At 33.0% G+C, this 25,437-nt stretch overlaps 2 protein-coding genes across 5 annotated transcripts; both read left to right on the forward strand.

Annotated features, from left to right (window-relative positions):
- Positions 1 to 6,743: 6,743 nt before the first annotated feature.
- LOC111010380 (tRNA (met) cytidine acetyltransferase, putative (DUF616)) lies at positions 6,744 to 14,943 on the forward strand. The gene is made up of 10 exons (XM_022283761.2): positions 6,744 to 6,935; positions 7,095 to 7,844; positions 8,380 to 8,661; positions 8,769 to 8,982; positions 9,170 to 9,279; positions 9,379 to 9,578; positions 12,635 to 12,738; positions 13,724 to 13,911; positions 14,029 to 14,228; positions 14,480 to 14,943. Exons 2-10 carry the CDS (start codon positions 7,586 to 7,588, stop codon positions 14,708 to 14,710), a joined length of 1,788 nt encoding a protein of 595 aa, XP_022139453.1. The 5' UTR covers positions 6,744 to 6,935; positions 7,095 to 7,585; the 3' UTR covers positions 14,711 to 14,943.
- Positions 14,944 to 18,809: 3,866 nt separating this feature from the next.
- On the forward strand, positions 18,810 to 24,222 carry UBC25 (ubiquitin-conjugating enzyme 25). 4 transcript variants are annotated; one of them, XM_022283877.2, is made up of 9 exons: positions 18,810 to 18,951; positions 19,109 to 19,211; positions 19,973 to 20,101; positions 20,990 to 21,422; positions 21,552 to 22,111; positions 22,193 to 22,256; positions 22,485 to 22,624; positions 22,713 to 23,024; positions 23,588 to 24,222. In XM_022283877.2, exons 1-9 carry the CDS (start codon positions 18,881 to 18,883, stop codon positions 23,939 to 23,941), a joined length of 2,166 nt encoding a protein of 721 aa, XP_022139569.1. In that variant the 5' UTR covers positions 18,810 to 18,880; the 3' UTR covers positions 23,942 to 24,222. The 4 variants fall into 4 exon arrangements, with proteins under 4 accessions (XP_022139569.1, XP_022139567.1, XP_022139570.1 ...); XM_022283878.2 differs by having other exon boundaries at positions 18,811 to 18,951; positions 21,573 to 22,111; XM_022283875.2 differs by having other exon boundaries at positions 20,990 to 22,111.
- Positions 24,223 to 25,437: the final 1,215 nt, after the last annotated feature.

The raw sequence follows: 25,437 nt of genomic DNA on the forward strand, positions 1-25,437 counted from the left end.
TCCCTCTTATTCTAGGGCTTTTGCAGGCCACTGATCTTCATTATCCATTAGCTTTATTCCATACTGCTACGTGGCACAACCACAGCCTCTAGCTGGTTGGAGCAGAAAATGTAAATAAATGCAAATTGGTGGGCCGTTTTGGGAATCTAAAAATAATAAATAATTTTCAAATTACCATGTGGCCTTCTCCGCCTTCCTTCCCCCATTTAGCAAGTAACTAATTATTTTAATGAGGAAAAATTATGGGACCGATTAATCAATAATTTTACTTTAACCTAATGATTTGGTGTTACATTACGTATGGTAAATGCTTCGAGGATTCTCTGTTGACATATTTTATAATTTATTTTTCACTAATCGAGGAGTATCTCTAATTATAGTGTAATCAAATAATAATAATGATATTAATCGGATAAGCATATCCCGTCATGGGTGGATCTTTTTCTTTTTCTTTTTCTTTTTCTTTTTCGTTTTCCTGAATGTATTATTTAGAGTAGAGATTCAAACTTACCATCGACCGAAGATATGGACTAATAAATGAATTATTCTTTTTAATATTTATGTATACACGTGTAACAAATTAAGAAATAAGTATTAAGTTTACAACAGATCATAACTTAATAGTTAAAGCATCTTGTTCGTTTTTTCAAACTCGAATATTTATATATATATTCACTCTACATTTATTATACTCAAAATAATTAATTTAGTAGTGTAGCATACAATAATTCTTCAATAAGTCTACTAATTTTAAGAACTTAAATGATATATTTTAATTATTGTTAATTTTACTAAGATTTTCAATCTGGTTTCATCTCTAAACTTTTAATGTTATTAAAGTGATGTGGCATGCTCCCGTCCAAGATTTTAATGAGTATTTATTTTTATAAGATTGATTGACTTATTTTCTTCTCATTTGAAGTAAATAAACTTGATTTTTATCTCTATGTTATCCACAGGAGTCCATATCGAACAAGCAGAATTTGAAATAACGGCCTACGGCCTAGTATTTTCATTAAAAGTTTAAAGGTTTAATTTTTGTAATTAAAATTTTGCATGCGTAGTTGCAAAGTCAATATAATATCCAAGTAGTTTATGCATCATTTATCCCATATTTGGTTTTAGAATATCATAACTTAATTTTATTAAAATTTTATAACTTGCTCGCGAGTGGAAGATTTCAAAGACTGAATTAAATTTGACGTGGGAACATAATAGATTTTACATTTGAATTTAGGTTTTGTATTTACTGAGTTGATTCAATTATCCTAAGGTTATTAAATATATTATCTTATTATAATTTAATAACGCGTAACTCTATTTATTATCACTTTTCTATTACTGTAATTTAATTAATTTAAATTATATATGTTGACGGTAAATTTTGGAGAGATCTACGTACCATTCAAAAAAACGTCTTCGTCAAGGAGGAAATGATCCTGGAGCCAGAAAATTTGACGTCGGTGCAGTGTCCCACCTAATGTATTCAAACACTCAAGTCGGTAATCAAAATAAGAGAAAATATGAGTAGACACTTTAAAGATTTCAGTGACAAGTTTTTCACTTACTTGGTAGTGATGGGGTCTTTCCCTTTTATAGGTGCAGACGGGTCTCGAGTGCAAGGGCGTGCCAAGTTGTACAAGGCCCTGATACAAGGACGGATGCTCCTGCCACTGAGTGGGTGGCGCCTCCACAAGTGAGCTTGTCCCCTGTAGGTTGCAAACAGTAGGTCGTCTCTCTCGTACAATTACGATGGCGACATACTCGTACGCCTATGAGGAGTACGACGATAACTGCTTGTGGTTCCGTGCCTCGCTATCTCTCTTGGAACCCGCTTTTTGTCTTGCTCGGATTTCTCCCTCAACAATATCAATCTTATTGATTAGAGTATATTAGTTACGAGTATTATTTTAATGCAACATGTAGAGGTAGGAATTCGGAATTTCGATTTTTTGGTAGAGATAGAAATCTAAATCAGTTACCGGTTAAAGGTAAAGTTAAAATCAATTTATTAGTAAATAGAGAGAAAAAAAATTGCAAATATAGGTTCAATAATAATACCAATTGAGGACCCAAATCTAATTTAACCGGAAAAGATGATAATAATAAACCTTCATTAGAAGTCATAAATTTACAATTTCACCCCACTTGAAATTGTAGAACTCTAAAAGTAGTGTTTAATATCTAAAACCAAATCACACATCGACACAATAACGCGACAAATAATTACTCAAATATAAGAGATAAAAATATAATAATTTCTCAAACACTATGTTATTGCTTGGTTGGTGATTTGTAATCGTCTCTATAGGAGGGACCGATTGTATGAGTGGGTTTCCTCAATACCTATCTCGTGTGTTTTGTGTACGAATGGGGCAAAGTCTCGTGATCACTTGTTTTTTAGTGTCCTTTTAGTTTAGATGTATGTGGTGCTATGATTGCTTGTTCCGGCTCTTCGCATATTATTAGAGGTTGGTTCATGGAGCTTGATTGGGTTTGTTGTATCAGTGTAGCCAATTATCCGCATCGTCGTGTGTGGTGGTTGACTTGGTCGACGACTATTTATCATATTTAGGAGCGTAACTCGATGATCCATGGGGGCCTTCTAGACCGTCGTTCATCCTAGTTCGTGCTATTAAGAGTAATGTCTATTTTCAGTGCACTACTTGACCGGGTAATTGTTGCTCGTCTACTCCGCCAATGGCTAATTTACCTTGGGATTTATTCTCTTGATTGTTGGGCCTGTCTCGCTCTGCTGTTTTGTGTGCCTTGGCTGTGACGTCTGTCTTTTTTTTTTTTTTTTTGTCTTTTAATATATTTACCTTTAAAAAATTATTATTATTATAAACATAACATGTTGGCATATGAAATATATTTAGTATTAGTTTTTTATGATTGATATAATTCAGGTTTTAAATGTTGGTGTTGGAAATATCCATGTTTTTCATGAAATTATAGATGTCGATTGATATTTTTTTAAATGTTATAAAAATAAGAATAAAAATCACAACAAATATTTGATTTCATGAAATCATGGAGATGGTAATTTTGGCTAAATATATGTTTAAGGTGTTGATATTTTTGTTTTTTTTTTAACTTAATCCATATTATTTTTTAAAAAATTTTATGTTGGTGAATCTAAAAAGTTAGGTTGAAGATAATTTGCATAACATGATTTAAAAAGTTAGGAGAAATTTCGAATTGTATTGATTTTGGTGGCTTAATCTTCTTCGAAATTTATGTGATCTCGTCAAGTATGGTGCGTTACAAGTTTATCACCCAATCATTTATAGTTCACTTATAATAATGGTATTGTTGTATCCAACATGGACATAGTTTAGTGATAAATGTCATCTTATTTATTTACCTGAGGTCGAAGTTTCAAATCCCCCTTCTCTAATTTTATCTCTAATTTGTTGTAAAAAAAAAGTATACAATTAAAAAATGTTAAAACGTGTAAGGGACCAAATTGAAAAGTATTTTAAATAATATAAATTAAATTGAAAAAAATGTTTATAATTTTGCTCGAGTTAAGCATTATTTTAACATGAAATATTTTGGTTGAATTACCCTCGTCTTAAAAACAACTCATCCAATAAAGTTAAACCAATTATTAGAACTCCTCACTTATTTTAAATTTTTTACAATGACTTAGGCGTATTATTCGTCAAAATGAACCATAGTTTAATTAACATCTAGTTCTAGTCTCTAATCGAAATGTCATGAGTTTGAATTATCAACCATATATTTGGTACTAAAACAATATGACAGATTATTCTAAAACAACATTCGATAATGGTTGTAAAAAAAAACAACGATAATGATTTTATTATTTGTTTTCCATGTTTAAAAATTAGATTTATGGACATTATTTTACATTAGTATTTTTTATCTACCTTTTTAAAATTAGAAATAGTGGTTTAAAAAAATAATCTTTTTTTAATTGGTAATCATAAAAAAAGAAGTAAGATGCAATCGTATGATATTCAAATTAGAGTTACCACACAATCCACGAATCTTTGACTTTTTAATCGAGATTATAATGCTTCAGTCATTTTATTTTTTTTTATTATCAATACTTTAATCTGTTTAAATTAGTGCATAATCCACCAAAGAAATGTTTTCAAAAGAAAAAAAAAAGTGCAATTAAAAAATACCAAATACGTCGAAACGAGTATAGCTCAACGGTAATTGATATATTTATTCAACTAAAAGATAGTGAGTTCGATATTTCACCCCCACATGTTGTACTAAAAAGAATATATACCAAATACGATAATTTTAAGTATAGTTCAACTGATTAATGTATATATCTTGAAACAAAACATTGTGGGTTCGAATTATCATGTTCACACAAACTACGATGTATATCGTACCTTAAGGGCTAAAAAGTCACACGTACGTTCTAAAATATATATATATCACATTTACTAAACAAAAGTTTGGAGAAGTCTTCGATTAATCAGTAATTTAAGAATCATTGCAAGTAAAGTATGGTTTTTAGTTGGGACGATTGTTAATTAACAGATAATTGCCAAACAAGTTCTAACATTAATCTATTTATTTGGTGGATAAATAAAAATGGGAATAAATTAAGGTAATAATTAAATTCTTCTTTTACTACAATCAATAGATGACTCGAACTCATGATGGTTTGCTAGAGATATATGTCAATTACCGTTGAGTTATACTTATGTTGGCGCGATAAATTAAATTAAATGATGAAAAGCCTACAATGTCGACCTCACCTAACTTTTCCCTAACATATTTACTATAGTTAACTTAATTTGTTCACAATGTTGACAGTGAAGTCTTCAAAATTAATTACTAATCTTTCTCCTCTTAAGAAAATACTAACCTCTCTCAAGCATTAGCACACAATTCAATAGGTAAATTTCTACATTTATGCGAATTTATAACTTATTTAAAAACAGTAAGCACAATAAATTTATAAATTGCTGCACACAAGAACTTGTAAATATCTCTATCTAACAAATCTGACCTATGACATTCAATATCCAATTCATCAATTTTTCGTATCTTAAACATAAATTGAATATACATCATGCACTGTGTGATAAAAGCAACGACCAGTATCAAAGTAATAATGAATAACTCAACAAAAGGAAACAAATTCATTAATTATATATGAAAAAAATCAAATTCATAGAACATGCACAACTGTAGCGAATATAACTAAACTAAAATCTCTAATAATAATGCCAAAACGAACATAGCTTAATAGTAATTGATATATATCTTCAACATCTTAAATTGACATATTCTATTTTATTTCTCTTCCCCTTCGAATCCATTTCAAATTTAACAAAAATATGTATTTATAATAGGTAACATGATTCATGCATGCTTCATGTTCTTGTGGCAAGGGTTTGTCTTTTTGCGGTTATCTTGGACCCTCCTAAATTTTTATTATCATTATTATTTCACTCGAGAACTTTGAAATCCTCCAAATTTAATATTCAAAATTGAATATTATTCAATCTACGAAAATAAATAAAAGGTACGAATTAAGATGTATAATTTTTTAGAAATCTAACTAAAAATAATCTAAATAAAATTACCTATATGAATTCGAATGTCAACTTTCACGCAAAAAAAACCTTACCAAACATTCTCCCCATGGAATGGAATGTGGAAGTGGGTGCAGCATATTTTTAATTTCAACATGGGATTAAGAATTGTTTTCATCGACTAGCTAGCTTGTGGTAGACTTTACCATTCACTAAGTACGAGGGGAAAAAAATCCCAAGTTTGTGCAACTATTCATGTTTCTACACTAAAATAAGTTGAATGGTCAATAATTTTATACAAGTAACCACTCAATTCAATCACTTGCTATCGTTATTATTAGTTTTCTGTCAAGGTCTATTTTGTGGAGGTACTCAAATCATATCAGTGATCGATTTCTAGATTTCGTTGTACACCTAATTGGTTAAGGTAAATCAATAGTTAAAACCGCATTCAAAGGTAGGACATTTCCCATTTGTATATAAACTTCTGTACCATAATCAATGGTATCTCCAATTATGGTCCATCTGGGAGGTAAAATATATCTTCTCGAACATAGTTCAACAATTAAAATATTTTATTTATGTCTTTAAGGTCGGAGGTTCAATCCCCAATTCCCACATTTATTATATTGAAACATCTTATCAAGATGTGCTCGTATAACAGAATTACGTCTAAATAATATTAAAATGAAGATCTAATCAAAGATGATCATCATTCTAATATTGCTATTTTTTAAAAAAACACTAATATTGCTAATAAAATTAAACATCTTGCCCATTAAATTCAAAATGCCAACTAGACAATAATGGAACATAGGTAGGATATCAAATTTAAAATTTTTACTTTGCGTGAAATTCCATATTTGGGTTTTTACCACTAGGGTCAGTCTCTGTATTTTCTATAAAATATCAAATAAGTTTAAAAAAACTATGTTTCCATTTGTGATATCTATTTTGTTGATATTTTTATAATAGAAATATCGATTATGTCAATGTCAAAATGAGAAAATATAAAAGTATTTAATACGAAAAATTTGGATATTTTTTAATTTTTATTTACAAGGACTAAATAGAACGTAGAGAAATGACAATTTCGGTTTAAAAATATTTAATGAAAATAAATAATAAATAATTTTGATTCAGAAAGTTGTCACATTCAGGGATAAATTAAGATCTGAATGTATAAATATTAAAATATTATTAAGAAAACTATTGTAAAGAGCAATTTGCGCAACATAAATTCCATTATTCTACTCCGTTTGGGTACGTAAAAAACCATGGAATTTTGTGGCCGGAATACTCGTTTTGGAAATGTCCGCCGTTCATAGCCTCCGGTTAAGAAACACAATCGCCGACCGGTGGAAGTTTTGATTGGATTGGCTTTGGAGTCCACTTCTGTACGAGGTAAGTCCGATTGGTTTTTGTCTCGGAGCAGGCACTGATCTGTTACGGGTAGAAAGTTTTGCGACTAATTTTCATTTTTGTGGATTTGAATTCTGATTCGGATTCGGATTCGGATTCGGGATGGAGTTTGTTTCTGAGCCTTGGTTTCTGGATATGTAGGCTTCTACGAGTCACCACTGCAATCGGTTTTGGGGAAGGAACACTGGGTTTAAGAGTTGAGTTTTTCTGTTTAAGGTGGTTTTGTGATGAAGTCCGATGACACGACATGATTGGTTAGCAGATCCAGTAAATGATTGTAATTCGTGATTATAGGTGTCACTTTTGGCTTTATGGGAATGGGGTCTTCTCTTCTTGCATTGTATTTGACCTGGAGTTGTCCACGGCCGTATAGAATTCAGCATTGAAAGGAATTGTGGTTTTGGTGGATTTTAATTTGATTTTTGCCCTGAATCGATATTGGGTTTGTAATGATTCTATCATAGAACTTGATCGATTTAGCCGATTGGTGTTGGTTGGTGAGTGGTAACAGCAAGAGTTTGTTGTATCACTTCTGACTTCAGTGTTCAAAATTAATTCAATTCTTGGAAAACTGATTGTTTTCCTGGGAAGCTACAGGAGATGAAACTCGAAGTTGTGGGGTTGGAGGTATAATGACTGGAGGGTCATTGGGTCTTCGTACGGGAAGCTATACATCACTGCAGCAACACCTACAAAATGGTGCTTTGCAAAGTTCAGCAACGTCATTACTCGTGCACAAGCCTTCGAAAAGCATTCTTTCAAGTTCAAGAGAGAGGGAGAGAGTTATTCCCTTGTTTTGTCGATACTTTGGTCGGAGAAGGGTTGCAATGCTCCTCTTATTCATCCTTGCTCTTTTGGTTTTTGTATTTGGATCCTTTGCAGTCAGTAGAGGTTTGTTATTTTCTATCTCATTACTGATTTATTGTGGTACCGCTCAATTATCTGTGGATATTGGTTTGAACTTATTTGCTGATGACTGCAATGTAGGACTTATTCTGATTAGATGAATCACAACACTTAAGAGTTAAACATTCATTTCAGTGATTTGCTGTATCTAAATGTCTGCCTCTGCCTCTAGTGGGGTTCTTTGTGCCATGGGTTTAAGGCTAAGACATTAGCTTATTGTCCACCTCTCTGAATTTATACATTATAGCCGGAGCTTTGCTCGTTAGTGGAGGCTGTAGTGAATATGATTATTATGTACATTCTTCTGGAATTTTGAACCATCTGTTTGTCTTCCCCCCCCCCCCCCCCCCCCCCCCCCCCCCCCTTTTAATAATATCTTTTCTCGTTTTCAGGCATTGATTGCTTGCAGCAATAACATCATATGTTTAGTTGTTTTGTCTGCTGTATCCTTCTACTTTTGTTTTCTTTGAGAAGTAACATCTTCTATTTTGTGGTTTCCTTTGTTGTCATGATTGACCAGATAGCACCGATTTGAAGGCACCTTATGAAGAAACTACACGAATAGATTTAATAAATCCTGTTGTTTCTAGAACAGAAAACTTCAAGGATAATGTAACTTCTACACATGGGAATTTGATTGGAACAAATGAAAACTCATCCCTGCTCCCTCCTTTACCTCATTCAAATCGTTCTCTAATTGCTGGTATTTTTCCTCGACGTTCCCTTCCATCACCGCATCCATGCAAAAACTTTGCAATTCCGCCTCCGGCTCCAGCTAATGGAAAGCGAACTGGAGCACGTCGTAAGTTTTAGTTATTTAATTAGTTTTTCATGTCTACCATGATCCGCATGAATTTTTCACCTTCCTGTTAGAATGTCAGATTAATATTCTCCTCCCTTATTTTCCAGCGTGTCCAGTATGTTATATCCCTGTGGAGCAGGCTATTTCTAGTATGCCGAGTGCACCATCAATATCTCCCGTACTACGTAGTTTAACATATATTCGTGATGAAAATCCAATGAAAACAGAACCACATGGGGGGTCTGATTTTGGTGGATATCCTTCTTTAAGACAGAGAAATGATTCTTTTAATATAAAAGAGTCGATGACAGTTCACTGTGGGTATGTTTCACTTTCTTACCAGTTTTCATGTACTGATTGAATAAGTAATGAATCTAATGATGATTACTTTTCCAAAGATTTAAATTTTGATGTTCATCATATATGTATTCGTAGTTCCTAAAATTTTGAATTCGTTTGTTGTTGTAAATGCATACGCTCTTGTGTTCCGCTCTCCTGTACTTATTAGATTTGTTAAAGGAAGCAAACCTGGCAATCAGAGTGGCTTCGATATTGATGAAGCTGACCTTTTGGAGTTGGAGGAGTTTCATGAGGTCATTGTTGCATCAGCCATATTTGGTATGATGGTGCATTGCGATAGTTTTTCTTTCACTTTATTTTTATGGACATGGTTTTTTATTTGACTCATATTTACGTTTTCTTTTTTCTTTTGTAAAGGAAACTACGATGTACTACAGCAGCCTGTTAATATTAGTGAAGAATCGAAAAAAAGTGTTCCTTTCTACATGTTCATTGATGAAGAGACAGAAGCATATATGAAGAATTCTAGTCTCTTAAATGGCAAAAATAGGGTTGGCTTGTGGAGAATCATTGTTGTTCGTAATGTTCCTTATGCTGATTCAAGACGAAATGGCAAGGTCAGTTAAGTTCTCTCTCCCTCCCCAATTCGGTATCCACATCTGTGCCAACAATTTGAGAGTTTCAATGATATATTGGTTTCAAGATTCTTTCATGTTGATTTTTTTCCACTTGTAAGAATTGTTTCTCGTATTGAATCATTTTTTCATGAGGTTAGATTGAAGAATTGTTCCATGGAATTATTTGCATTGGCGAAAATGGTACTTAAACACAGCATAGAGTATGTTGTAGATTACTTATATATGGGCCGGCATTACTTATATATGGGCCTTTTATGTTTGCAAGGAAAACTGTTTTCATTAAGAATAATAGAAGTACAACTAGAAAGAGGTCATACAAAAACATAGGCCAAAATTAAGAACTGCGGCCACCAAAAAAATTACGAAAAGGACTCCAAGAAGTAGTGATCAAATTAAAAAACAGAAAATAATCACAAAAAGGCTTGGTTGTGTTGTCCCAAAGAGAAGCACTAAAATGAGCTACAACTCAAATCTATTTTAAAGAATCAAAATACTCAAAATTCTCCTATTTGTCTTACTAAATAATCCATGTGATAAGCAAAAAATCGACGATGTATATCTTGGAATATAGGATGTAAAATTACATATTCCATGATACCATGGCAATTGTGAGAAGGATCCAACCTCTGTTCCAAACAACTGGAAGAACCTAACCCAAATCTGAACAACAAATGCACATCTACAAAGCATAACTTTTACCAGCTTGAATGTGTGTATTGTTGTTATTAGCATCAATTTTCATAATCTGCCATAAACAACTCTGATAAAAGGCATACCATTTTGTAGCTACAGAAAAAGTCTTGGGATGCTTGGATCTTGGTCATTTCGTGGGTTCTTGGGTGGAAAGGCTGATGCGTTATTAACATGTTATATTAATGCTGATGATAATTGAAACTAATTTCATTTCATTTTTCATTCTTAACAAGATACTAACTTTTCAGTGATGAAATGAAAAGGAACAAGAAATCATTCAAAGATACAAACTCTCGAAAGAGTGAAAATGAATGAAAAAAACTAAATTTACAAAAAAATGAAAATGCTGAATACAAAGGACTAATAAAAGCACCCCTATTATTATAAATAAGATTAGGGGAATAATTAGAAAAGGTATCAACAAGAGAACAAGAAGCCTTGAACTTAGTTAAAGTGAGACATTCAAGCAAGATCTGTTCTTTCCTTTGAAAATCCTGAGTTCCTCTCGAACCATGACTCTGAAAGAAAGTTTTTCACAGCATTAATCCACAACAACAGAACCATTGAAGACGAATGAATAGGCCTGCAAAGCAAGTGAACAATGTTGTCTTTTGCTTTAAGATCGAAAACCCAATCAACTTTGAATTGATAGAGTAGAGAGGACCAACCTTGAGCAACGAAGGAACAATAGAAGAAAAGGCGACTTAAATCTTCCCCACTTGCCCCACAAAGAACACAAAAAGAAGGAAGCAAAGCGGCTGAGGGGAGCTTCTTTTGAATAATATCTGCTGTATTTGACTTCCCACGAAGGAGAATCCAAGAAAACACTTCATAGCCCTGTTTAGGACCTCATTTTCAGAAAATTTCAGAAACCTACTACTTTCCTCCTTATCTGATGATAACATTACGGGGGTACACAGGTAACGAAGTGGCAACCTTGTTGGCCTTGATATAGGCTTCCAACTTTTTGAAGTTCTTTTCTTCTCTGTTTCTTGTTTCTGCTACAGGAATGCCCTAATTAGTGCAACTTCTCATTCCTCGTAATAGTTGTGATTTGATGCTTAGGTGACAATTAAGAAGTGTGAATTGTTTCAATTTACTACTTAAAAATGGAAGGATCATAGATCATGATCGGCCAGTTTTTCTCTATTACTTTCTGTCTTCTTTTCCCACTATGCACTCATAATCAAATTTTAAAGTTGACGTCTCGCTGCTGTTATTATTATTATTAGTATTGTTATTAGTAGGCTTAATTCCTGTCAAAATCATTGAACTTTCACACTTCATTTTCTTCTTTATACTTTAGAATATCTTAATTTGGTATTTATAATTTCAAATATTTTGTTTTTTATGCTTAAAACCTTTTCTAAAAATTCATTTGGTTGTCATTGTTAAATTAAAATATTTCATTTAATGAAAATTTTATGCCACTCATTTCTACCCATTACCAAATTCTTGTAACTTAAAATACAAGTTTATGTAGTGCCACAAGGTTTTTGTTGGATGCAATACAAAAATTTAATGACAAAGATCAAATAATTTTTTATGCAAAGTTCGTGGATTGAAACAAAACATTTAGATTTATGTGAATCAAAATAGAATAAGTGCGAAAGTTGAGAGACAATTGACAAATATAAGAATAAAATCTTATTTTTATTGTTGATGCTACTGTTATTGTTACTAATTATTATCATTATGTTTTGAAATCATGAAAGTTCTGATGATCCAGAGTTCAATTTATTGGCATATTTAGTTATTCTGTTTGGAGACATCGATTCATGTCCACTAAAAACCCTAGAGAACATGGTTCACGTTCATAATCCCCAGCTAGCAAATTCAAAGTAAATAAGGCCATAACATTGTTGTATATAGGAAGAAAACCTTTGTGACCTTTATATCTCTTGACATTGGCTGCCAGCGTGGAAAGCAATCTGAGAACCCGGCAGATTAACATGATAGACAATTTAAAGAATCCAACTGATGAACTAGTTCTGTGGATGGATTAAATAGTTGAAATGTCAAGCTTTTATGCACCATAGTTCCACAGAAACTAAGAATATAACTTCGATTTTAGAAATAGTTAATAGGAGTGGACCGAGCTTAGCCCCAGAGTGAGTGTCATTACTAAAGTCCTGAGAACATCTGCTCTTTAGATGTAAATCTTACCCTGACATTTTTGCATTGAATTACTTTACTGCTGAAAAATTGATTAACAGATGTTTGTGTCCCGTTTATCTGAGGTCAATATATTAACAGGTTATACAGATTTTTTGTATTTGGTTGGGATTGAGATGGAAGATGATGGGAATTTCATTAGATTTTACTTCATCTAATTGTGGCAGATTCCCAAGCTTCTTCTGCATAGGCTTTTCCCTAACATTCAATACTCAATATGGATAGATGGAAAACTTCAGCTTGTTGTGGATCCATATCAAATACTTGAGAGGTATATCCAATGTTATATTTTCCGCGGGCCTTCATGCCTCTGAAGCATGAAATTATAAGTTGTTCGTTTTCAAAAGCTTCCCACTTACATTTCTATGATAACTTTTTCCCCATGTCTGGTTGTTGCTTTGGTTTGAATTTTCCATAGCATTTGCTGTTCTTCTGTTAATTCTTTTTGTTCCTGCAAACTATTTTTATCCATCAACATTTACTGCTCTATTTGTGCAGAAGTAATGACTGCTGTTACCTATAAGGTAAAATACACTGGTGCAATGTTAATCTGATACTCCAATTGTCTTCTTGACTCAACTGATTTAACGAGTCAAATAAATGAGATTCCGCGTTTATTACTCAGGAATTCTGCATATCTTATCCGATATTTTTTGAACTGTTAGACGCATTTTGTTTAATAAATCCAATTTGCCCTGGAAATTGTGCAATTCCAATAAAAAGCTATTTCAAGACTTGTTATGGATCTGATCGATTTTCATGTTTAGTGAGCGATCGATAACATTATTTCCGTTGAGCTTATAGTTGCTTTGTTGATCAATGTTTTATTCTATTGTATCTTTTGGATTTTTGTTGGCTTTTTTTCCCTTTCTTTCTATGCTCCCTTTAGGAGTTCGTTTCCTTGAACATTTTCTTCCTTTTCATATATTAATGAAAGGTTTGTTTCTTGTTAAAAAAAATAGCAAATTGCCCAGCGTTGTCTTTAGTGGGAAGCTTTGAAAATGCTTTGATGGATCTACAAGGCTCATCATTGGAGAATACTTTTTATGTCCTGCATTACATCTAAATGGACATAATAATGAGTTTGTTCTATTTATTCTTGTACATGATGTTTTACCCGTGGATTATGGATATTTGCTGACAATGATTCTCGTTTGTAGGTTCTATGCTCTGATGAAACTGTGGGATTGGTTTAAGCTTTATCTCAGTAAAGTACTTATAACTCTAATGTTTTAGTGCGTTAATTGTATTGACAGGTTCCTGTGGCGTCAAAATGCAACTTTTGCAATTTCAAGACACTATAAACGATTTGATGTCTTTGAAGAGGCTGATGCAAATAAGGCTGCTGGAAAGTATGACAATTCCTCCATTGATGAGCAGATTAATTTTTATGTTAGCGAGGGTCTAACACCATATTCTTTGGCTAAGCTTCCTATAACTAGTGGTACTGACTGATTCATTTCATGCACTACTTCTGTTTTTCCACACCTGCTTTATATGTGTGCAACTTTCTGTATGTTTCACATTTTTCCTTTGTGGCTCTGCATTGAACTTCCTACAGATGTTCCTGAAGGTTGTGTTCTAATCCGAGAACATATTCCAATAACGAATTTATTCACTTGCCTTTGGTTCAATGAAGTCGATCGTTTTACTTCAAGAGATCAGTTAAGCTTCTCCATGGTGAGAGATAAGATAATGTCAAGAGTCAATTGGGGCATTGACATGTTCTTGGACTGCGAAAGGCGCAATTTTGTAATACAGGTCCTGAACTCTTTTCTTCTGGTTAGAAAAATAAACAAAATCCCGATTGTATCAAACAAAGCACAGTTTAATTCAGTTTATTGGAACATATAGTTCTAAGAACATGGCTTTCACTGTTACAATATTGAGTTCCAGGACGTTTACCCCTTTTTCATTCGACCCAGTTGCTTGTTATCTTGATTCCAACTCCTTTTATACTTTTGAGAAAAATTGTTCTTGACATTCTGCTATTTTCCTTTCTACATTTACAGACATATCATAGAGAATTACTGGAACACATGCCACCTCCTTCCGTAGCAGTTATTCGCCATCCTCCACCACGGACGCCTGCTGGTCGTACTGTTCCAAAGCCTCCAGTTCATATTGTTCTAAAGGCTCCAGTAAAGAGAAATCCTTCCAAGCGAGGAAGGGGCGATAAGAGGTCCACTTCGAAGCGACACCGTAAAGTTACTCCTGGACATAGAGAGGATAATTTGTTCTAATTTAATTCATATAAAAAAGAGAATGTTCTTCTTTTTGCCCTTTTGACATTTTTAGTTTCATTCTCATTCACTCAAATTTTACATCTCAATACAGGGAGATCTGGTTTAGATGTAGAGCATGGTTTGATGGGACAAGATGATACCAATTTTGTACTGGAAGTTGTTGATATATATATATACACATATATATATTGGTTTCTGTTGTACATATGAAAGTTTATCCCTTTTATCTATATTTGTATGACTTAAATGTCTCGTATTTCTCGGAAAACTGGGTTCAATTCCATTATGTGAACCTACTTAATTCCAGGCCACATATCTACCATTGATGTACCAGATGATTCTTGTTAATGACCTGGAATGGAATTCCTGAATGCTTCCTCTGAAACAGATGTCTTAGTTATTTAGTGCTGGTTTTCTTGCAGCATACAAATATGAACACATCATATTAGAACTGTATCGGTGTACTATGTTTGTTTTCACATCTTTTAGTTGGTTTTGGACTTTTCGGATTTCTTCAAAATTTCTCTGGCTTTTGAAACTTCTAATGGCAGGGCAGGGCATTGCTGGATTTGTGATTGTGATGATCTCTCCGAACTGTATACGACTCCGATCCCCCAAATCAAGGAATGGGGCAAGAGTGGAGAATGCATCTTCGTCCAGGTTAGATCTCACCAGCTGCTCATCTTATCTTCTCTACGTTTTTGACAATTCATCTTTGTCTTAGTAGAGTCTTTCAGTGGTATGTTTCGTCCGCATAACTTCTTATCCTCCAATTCGAAGAAAAATCTCTCTTATGAGCTATTAAAAGAAGGGTGATAGAGAGACGTGGAAGGAAGACAGCCTCTCATGCATTACTAGACAGTTCGGAGAGCATTAAGACAAGTTGCTATTCCTAAGTGTCAGGCGAATGATATTTTTTCAAGGGGTGGGGTTTTTGAAATCCCAAAATTGGAGTCATTATAGTTGACTTAAGTTGTAGCTTTTTGCTGAATGCCCCAGTCTTCACTCATGGGCTAATTCTTTGAGAAGAAATCACAGTAGAGAATAAGCAGAGATTTTTCTTCAACAACATGATAATTTTCCACCATTTTCTACTCTTAGAAAAACTAAATAGTATGATCCCAAGTCTTCACTAATATTGTAGATTACATCATGATGGTAAATTATCCTTTTTAATGGAGGCCTAATGAGTTTCATTTCTTTTAAGCTAACATGAGCTCGAGCTCGGTGTGTTAAAGTAGATGTACTCCTTCCTTTCTGATCTAAAAAAAAAAAACTTTTCAAAATATAAAAACTAAATGAACATAAATATGTGCTTTTTTTGGGAGTAAGGATTTAGATTGTGAAGTTTAACTTGTAATGATTTAGTTTAACTTGTAAGGATTTAAAATTATAAAAACTATATTGCTATATGATAAAAAATAGTACTTAAATTTGATAAGATTTTTCGTAATAGGGATTAAATTGTTACAACTTTTAAACCATGGGACAAATTATTACATTAAAGTTTATGAGCTAAATTGTTATTAATTTGAAAATACAAAGACTAAAAACTAGAATTCAAAACTAAATCCTTACAAAGCATAGAACCAAAATATGTCTTTTAACCTAAAATTTAAAGACATTTTCTCCCTAAAAAAGGATTTCTTCTCCCAAATATTCCTTTGTTAGATTCTCAATATTTACTTGTAGATCTTTTGAGTTCAACACTTGAATAGAAAGGGTCAGGATGGAGGTCGAATTATCAACTTTGAAGATAGTAATAAGTATCTTATTTGGTAATATTCTCATTTTTCGTTCTTGTTCTCAATTTTGAGAACTATAATAGTTTGATAACTATTATTATTTCTCGTTTTTCATTTTTAAGGAACATTTCCAAAATTGTGTAACAAAATTTAAGTTTATTGTTTATTGTTCCATTTTTCAAAATTTTTTAAAATATAAATAAAAATATTAACTTACAAAATGCATAATAAATATTAAAAGATAAGTATACGATAAAAAATTGAATATTTTAATACTTTTTTAAATTTAAAATTTTAGAAACAGAAACTAGAAAGAGTTACCAAATGAAAAATAAATGACAAAAATTAATTAATACCGAACACAATTATATTCTATTTATTCAAAATGATGATACAAGAAACAATCAAATTACCAAACTGACTATAGAAAAAAATTATAAAAAAAATATTTGAAAAAGTATTAGGCTTCTTACATATTTACATCTCTACGTAAAAATATTTAGTTAAATATATTAGACACTTATGTAAGCAAAATAAATAATTAACATGTGCTTTAGATTTGAGAATAATATATAAAAAGAATATTTTAGACAACAAAATCTGCCTAAATCCAACCTTTTAAAACCTTAAACACAAATCTTGGACCCTACATCTTATAAAATCTGATGATTTTTAAACACACAAAATCATAATAATAATAATAATAATAATAATAATAATAATAATAATAGTAATAATAACTTTAAACTCTAAATCATAAGAAAAAATCTCAATTCCTAGAACCTAAAAATCTCAATAGATATTAGAAACATTTATATTTATTTAAACAAATAGATAAAGAAAACAAATTTAATTTAAATATTGCAAATGAAATTATGGACAACAAGAAATATATATAGCTGAATAGTCTCTAATTGAAAGTATTTTATTGTTCTAAAAAAATTGTAAGCATTTTATTTACGATTTAAAATTTTATAAGCATTTTCGTTGATTTTTTTTATATATGTTTCATATAATATTAGGTCGATCCAGGCCTAATTCAAAATCCGATCAATGAAAAATAAATGTAAGAGTTGTCTTTCTTTTTCATATCGCAACATGTTATGCGGTCCTGAGATAGTTCTAGATAGGAGAAATAGAGATTTATTAAAATCATCGATTTTAAAATATGATAGAGTAGATATGGTCCAGGGTGGGGAACTATAATCGGGTGGACTACTAATAAATAACAATATACACAAATGAGCAAAAGCGAGCATAGCGCAACGATATTTGAACCAAGAAGTTGTGAGTTCGAATTTACTCCCTAAAAAACAATACACACAAATGCTATGGTGTAAAAAACATTATTTAGAGTATTATTTAATAATTATCTTTTTTTTAATAAGTTAAATATGTAGTTTCTATATTTTAATATTAGAAAAAGAGAGACTAAAATATGATTTTAGTTCCAAAAATTTATTATCTAATAAATAATAATTAATTTTATCCACGTCCCCATTTGACTGAAAACATTCCCTCAAATTTAAATTAATTATATAGTCAATGCTTACCACTAAAACTCGAATTAAGAATTAACAAAAGAAATAACGTGATTTGTTTCATTATCTTTTAAGTTTTAACATCTATATATAATCTTGAATTTATTAGAATTTGAAAGACTTAAAAAATCTCAAAACAAAATTGAGAAACAATAAACTTCAACAACCAAAATTATGTTTTAAATTAGGGTAAACAATAAACTTAAACTCCCAAATACGGTTTATCTGTGGAAGCACCAATCCTTGGAATCAAAAGCAAGACCACATGCAGACATGAGAAGGGCTAGTGCCTGTAATTACCACTATGCCAGAGAGATTTTGAAAATTAATTTGAATTTTATATACATATTTTTATTTGAAAAAGTTCAGACGGCTCAAATCTCCTCTGGACCCTACGTAGAGCCAAGGGCCTTGGCTCTACACTTTTAGTCGGAGTCTTATGGGTTAAAAACATATTTTTAACTTTTTTTTCCGGTTAGAAAAAGAAGAAAAAAAGGAAAGTGATTTTTTTCTCCAAAAATGTTAAAGATGGGAAATTGCGCAGAGGGGAATTTTGAAGTATTCAACTTGAAAATTTCCATATTCATAGGATAATACTTAACCAAAAAGAAACATAAAGAACTTAATAAAAGCAAAAAAAAAATAAAAATGAAGAAAGTGGGGCAGGGCGGGCAGGGGCAATTCGCTGCCATTTCTTTGATCTTCCGAACCCAAAAGACCCAAATTTGCATTCCCCTCTATCTTTCTCTCCCTTAGTCACTTTCTCAGTATCCAATCAAAAATCGTAATCGAAGCCGAGAAATCAAGTTGTGAGCCCATTTAAAGGAGCAAGCAGCCATTTTTAAACTCTTTTTTTTTTTACTTTACTCAGCTTCAAGTTCATGCCCTCTATAGCCCGAGCCGATCATCAGATGGAGCCGCCGCCGTCGCCCAATTCGTCCCAGAATTCCAAGTCTTCTTTTTCCCATTTCTTTTTTATGCATTTTCCTTCTATCAGTCTTGTTTTTATATGCTTTTCTTTACTTTCTCTTTCCCTCTCCCTCTCTGTGTCGCTTGCTATTCTTCTTCTTCTCTAATCTATCCGATTGTTTTTCTCGCTATGACACCAGGACAAAACTACTATCTGGTACCGGTTCTGGGTCGATGAAACCTCAGGTTTTACGACACTCGCCGCTGATTAATCGGCCTCCCAAAATGCTCAAGAATAAAGGGGTATATTGTTGGTCTCTCCCTCTTTTTGATTCTTTTTTTTTTCTTTCGTCGAACATTTTATTATCAATCGATGATTGTGGTTTGATCAGCGAGTCTGATGTTTCTCATTTACGTGGGTTATTGGGTTGACTCAATTTCTATGTTTTCCGACTTTTTGAGACTGACCCACTGCAAATGATTGGAATTTATGAGTTGGGTATGGTCTTTTGAGTGGATTGTCTGTGAACTCTTGTTTGGAATTGTGGGGATTACGATCGTGTTTTATGTGTGTAAGCTGTTTGTTGATTTGGAGTTAGTGTTGTTATAGTTTGTGTGCCACATTGTGTAGCTTTTAAATTGTTTTTTTGGCCATTTCTATCAGTGCATTCTTGGGTTTTGATCAGACATTCCCCTGAGTGGAAGTGACTTTTGGTGGTCGCTTTCTACTGCACCAGCCTCAATTATCAGATACTTCTAGCGTATGAAAACTTGTAAACACCTATTCATTTTTGCTCTGATCAAATGAAGAAGTAGAACAAGTCCTACAATGACTCCCTTCCCTTTTATTCTTTGAGCTTGTCACTTTTATGGTTTTCAGTCTTCTATTTTCATCTCATTTCTTTGTGCATTTGTTTGTAACTCATTTGGTTCTCTCATTTTTCTACCCATGCCACTACACTTTGTACATAGTTTTGGTTGATCACCTTGATTGTTCAATGACGAGTTGAAGCGTGGTTATATCTATTCTCTAATCCTTCTTTGTCCTGACCCTCCCCTTCCAGATTCAATCAGTCGAAGTGATTGATGTTGATAAAGATGAAGATTTCAATAATGTCATATATATTCATGACGGTGTTGAGAACAATGACAAAGGAAAGGGTATATATCACAATAGTGACCATGAATTGCAGGTTTGTTATCAAAGTATTGGTTCATTGCCTGATTGGTGTCTTCTTACACGTCTATGTTGTCCCTTCTTTTTTTATTTTTAATACCACCGGGAATATAAACTAGCAAAAAAAGCCAAAATCTAAAGATTTATTATGGAACAAATCCCCAGAGCAACTACAGCTTTTGATTTTTCCCCTCTATTTCTTCTGACAAAATCATACAATAAATTGCTGAAACTGCAGATTTCCAGAATTAACTTTTCTCCCCTTATATTTCCATAATTTCTTCTCCAAAAACGATCTTAAAATACTTTCTGTTTGGGAGCACACAACTTTTAGTTTTTGCTTTCGTTTCAAAGTTATTTGTACAAATTGTGATCCGGTGGCTTGTGAAGATCAAGGTACACAGGCTTACGATTTTGAAAAAAAACAACTCAGACTTCTTCTCTTAGAATAGACCGTTTGTCAAAGAAAATAATAGAAACAACTATAAACTTCTACTAAATTTTGATAAAAAAATATTCCTCCCCTAAAATGGCTTTAAAACAAGCTGAAGTGCATATTTTCTATTAATGATCAAACCCTAAGAAGAGTAGCTTCACAATAGAATCTCTATAACTTTTACCCAAAATCACTTTTTTAAACAGAATCAAGGTTCCAGTACCCAAACCATTCTCTAGTTTAAGTTCAACAACATTTCTTCCCATCTAACCAAGTGATCCTTTACCCCGTCTTCCTTTATGGGAGAAGTCACTCAACATACTTTCAGTTGAATTAACCTTAGAAGGTAATTTGAAAATTGGAAGTTGTTAAAGGAAGGGTAAGTTTTCTAAATTGAAACAACCATAGTAAGCTTGCTACTCCTGTTTCAATGATCACCATTATAGCTAAAGCTTTTACTTTGTCCAGGAAATGATGGCTAGCCCTTCATATAGTCCAGATGTGGAAATCCTAGAGGGTGGAAATGAAGTTGAATCTGCTTTTCCCTCAGCACAACATAATGTGATTGACCTAGATAATCACTATTCTGATTCATCAAATGGAGATGAGTGGATTCCTTTTGATGAAATCATGGATGTGGATGAATATTCAGCTCTGCAAGCCCATTTTGATCATATGGATATTCCCCCCGATATTGAAGCACCAATACCTTGGCTGCCTCATGGTCAAAATAGACATAAGTCCATCTTTGGAACTAGTTCATCATTTGCAGAATCACAAATCAACCCAGGTTCTGTTAATCAGCTAGGAAATTCACCTGCTCATGCTAAGTTGAAGGCGACTTTAGCAAATAGCCTAAACTTGCAGGCTGAGATTGACATTGTGAATCATCCTCCTGAAGGTACTGAACCTTTTACTTCGTTTACTTCACAAGATGTCCTACCTAATAAGAAATCAGTTGCATCCCGTTACCGGGACAAATCTGGTTTACCTCATGAGGTTATAAACTCTTTACTTGGTGCTGAAGCAGCTAAAACTCGGTGGTTTTCAGATCCATTCAAGCGTAAAAAGAAGCTACATGGTTCAAATAATATTTCTATTAATCAATCAGATTCGAGGAAGCTCCATAATAATGGCGGCGAGACATCTTCTGATACATCTGAAACTGTAAAGAAGCAATTCAGTTCAAATAATATGTCCTCTTTCAATTTCCCTGCCTATATGGACAACATTTATTATCCTCCAGGAGCAGGAGCATCCTTGCCACATTGGCCAGATTATGCCAAAATGAAAACCAAGGAGCTTGTTTTAAACCCTCCTTCTGTTTCAGATTATTATGGTCCATTTGATCATCTTATTCCTCCTCATCCTCTTCACCCTCCAACTCTGGGAGAAGTTGTAGACATGCCATGGATTCAGGGTTCCACTCGAGATCCTGCAAACCTTGCTCCAGACAACTCAACACTTGAAACAATTTCAATTGCGGATTTGGATGAAATCATGAGGAAATTTGAGCAATTTAAACGATTTGATACTGTCGATGATCATTCTGACCATCACTATACCAGCAAGGGTTTTACCATGAAGCAGGTATAAGTCTTGAAAGAAGCATTCTTTTGTTTATTATTATTTATATTTCTTTTAGCGGTTTTTACCTTCTCTTATTACCAGCTGCCTAAGAAATGGACAAAGAGAATTCAGGAAGAATGGAAGATCTTGGAGAAAGATTTACCTGGTAGATTTCCACTTTTTTTTTCCTCCAAAAAAGCTTAATTTGAATTATTTGGTGTTCTTACTTGGCACACCGATTGACTAACTTCATTGAACAGAAATGGGAAATGTGTCATGGGGGCATGAAAACTGAGTGTTTTCTTTCTTTCTAAAATTTTAGCTGTAGCATATGTTATCTTTTGAAGAAGATAACAGTTGACTTCGCTTTAATCTTTCTGAATCTGTTCAACAGATACCATATTTGTTAGGGCATACGAGTCAAGGATGGATCTTCTGAGGGCTGTCATCATTGGAGCAGAGGGTACTCCATACCATGATGGGTTGTTTTTCTTTGACATATTTTTCCCCATGGGTTATCCAGATGTACCACCAGTATGTAGTTCTTTTTTGTCGGTATAGTTTTTATTATTTGCTGTGTAGTGTGCAAATTTCTTACAATTATAATGTTTGTTGAATACAGCTAGTCTATTACCACTCTGGGGGCCTTCGACTTAACCCGAATTTGTATAACTGTGGGAAAGTATGTCTAAGTCTGCTTAACACCTGGAGTGGCAGTGGAAATGAGAGGTGGATTCCGGGCATGTCAACAATGCTTCAGGTTCTTGTATCCATCCAAGGGTTGATCTTGAATACAAAACCCTACTTTAACGAGCCCGGGTTTGCAAATCAAAATGGATCTGTTGCGGGTGAGAATAGGTCTCAACAGTATAACGAGGAGACATACCTCCTGTCTATGAAAACCATGGTGTACAACATCAGGAGGCCACCAAAGGTATGTTTCTAAACCTCTTATCTTGTTTGGGGGCTTTTAGTAAATTGATCTTATAATCAAAAGTTAAAGTATCCAACTATGGTGGTCACCTAGTACCTACCTAAGATTTAATACCATACGAGTTCTTTTGGCAACCAAATATAGTTGGGTTAGTTAATCTTATTAGATTAGCCAAGTTGCACGTAAGCTGACTTGGATACTCAGGGATATAAAAACACAAAATCAAAACTATCTTAAGCTTATTACACCATAAATTGGACGGTTATACGAAGGCTTCAAGCCTTTTAGATGATATGCTTAATAATTATTGGTTAAATGAAGATTTCGAGCCTTTAGGTGAGATGAATACAAGAACACCCTTGTTGTTTTTGGGAGCTGGAATTGGGTCGAGGAAAGTCTTTACGTGTAGTAGCATCGGGCAATATACTGCAACTACAGAAGATAAAAAGGAAGAAAGAAAGATGTTTCATGTAAAATTTATCAAGTTATTTAGGAATCATCTGCTTTGTTCATGTATTTTGGAGTTTGAGTATCTTAAGACTACAATATATCTTCTGCTGCAGCATTTTGAGGACTTTGTTAAGGGACATTTTTTCAAGAGGGCACATGATATTCTGGTGTCATGTAAAGCATATATGGATGGAGCTCAGGTGGGATCTCTAGTTAAAGGCGGGGTTCAAGATCTCGACCTGAGCGACAAGTGCTGCTCGAACCATTTTAAGCAATCCCTGTCCCAATATTTGAGTATGCTTGTCAAGACTTTTCAACGTATGGGAGTCGGTGACTGTGAGAAGTTCCTACTGCCACCGCCGTCACTGCCTGTATCGAGTGCAAAAAAGCGATCAGGTAGGCATAGTGAGCTTAAAATAGAAAGCTTGAATGGCGATGGCGCCACTGAAAAGTTGGTTTTGGGATAGATTTTGAACATGTTAACGTCTAACCGAAACAAACTTTTTGCTGTTGATAAATGTCCAGAGTAGTTTAGAGTTTTAATCATAGTAGAGCATGCTGCCATATGTTAATAATACCCTCTCCCTCATAATGAACACATCTGATCTCTAATTTTTGTATATAGCCTAAGCCTCCTCCTATATGCACTGGATGAGAATGTTTTTCATTTTTAAACAGGCTATGACACTGGTTTAACCTCTATAGTTTCCTCTATTAATGCATATTTTGGATATAAAGGCTTTGTTTTGATGATTAGTATTGTTATTATTATTTCAAATTATGCTTGTTTACTGGTAGTTTTCTTTATCGTAGATGTGTATTTTATAATAATAACTATTATTAACGCTCTCAAGGGGCAGCCTAGTTAGCAAGGGCTTGGAATTATTTGTTTGGAGGTCACCTTTGACATCTCTCGGGTCTAGATCTTAAGGTGGGTCCAGGTATCCCTACGTGTAGGGGAGTAGAGTTCCGACCCCTGGTTATCAAAATAATAATAACTATTATTATTATAAAATATCGTTTTAAAAGCATGCTGGAAATAGATAATTTGTCACTCATCAGTTTTGACGACGGTGTTGATGTATTTTTATTTTATGTGATCTTTGCATAGTTGGTGATGACTTAGATTATTTTATTTTATTATCTTTTTAAATGATAATGGTTGTGTTATTAATTACCTGTTGTTATATCTATTATTTGACTATGTGGGTTAAAAATGTGTTTATTAAAATAATGTTTAATCTATCATATGAAATGATGATTTGAACATTGACGTTATGGATAAGAACTAGGTAGGCTGAGATCGAAGATGGTTTATGTGAAATCTACATTCTCTCCTATAAGCAAAAATGTTAAAATATTTTATGTTTTTTCCTAAGCAAATTCAAATCCCGATTAAGATTGATGTTTGGTTCACAGTTTTAGTAATTATAGATTGGTGAAGCTTAGAATTTGAAATAACTTGTGTAACATGTACTATTTGAATAATATGTATCTAGCATATTGATTTATAATTTGTGGAGTTGTATAGTACAAAAAAATATGTTTCATAAGCAACATCGGTATATATATTCCATTGAAATTAATGAACTCTTAGTTTATAGGATATATAGAGTTCGTGAAATGATAAACATCTATTATTGTCATAAGATATTGTCAAAAAATAAAAATAAAAATTATCTACTTAATCAATTTATTCTAGATTATATGGGGCTCTATCAATAATGTGATTTCAAATTCAAATATGTTACTAAAATATTTTCGCCATTTGTGAAAATAAAATCATATGGGAAGTTTGTTTGAAAACGCAATGAAGGGCAAGAAGGGAACTAGGATGTTGAAACTGGAAATCAGAAAATATTCTAGTTCTTTTTTTTTTTCTTTTTTTTTTTAAACAAAATTTTGCTTTCGAAATATGTAAATGTTCTAGTTTGTCATATAGTTTTGTAAATATTTATATTAT

This window comes from Momordica charantia (assembly GCF_013281855.1).
Source record: "Momordica charantia cultivar OHB3-1 chromosome 11 unlocalized genomic scaffold, Mcharantia_2.0 BLBB01000011.1, whole genome shotgun sequence".
In the NCBI taxonomy this organism is placed as follows: domain Eukaryota; kingdom Viridiplantae; phylum Streptophyta; class Magnoliopsida; order Cucurbitales; family Cucurbitaceae; genus Momordica; species Momordica charantia.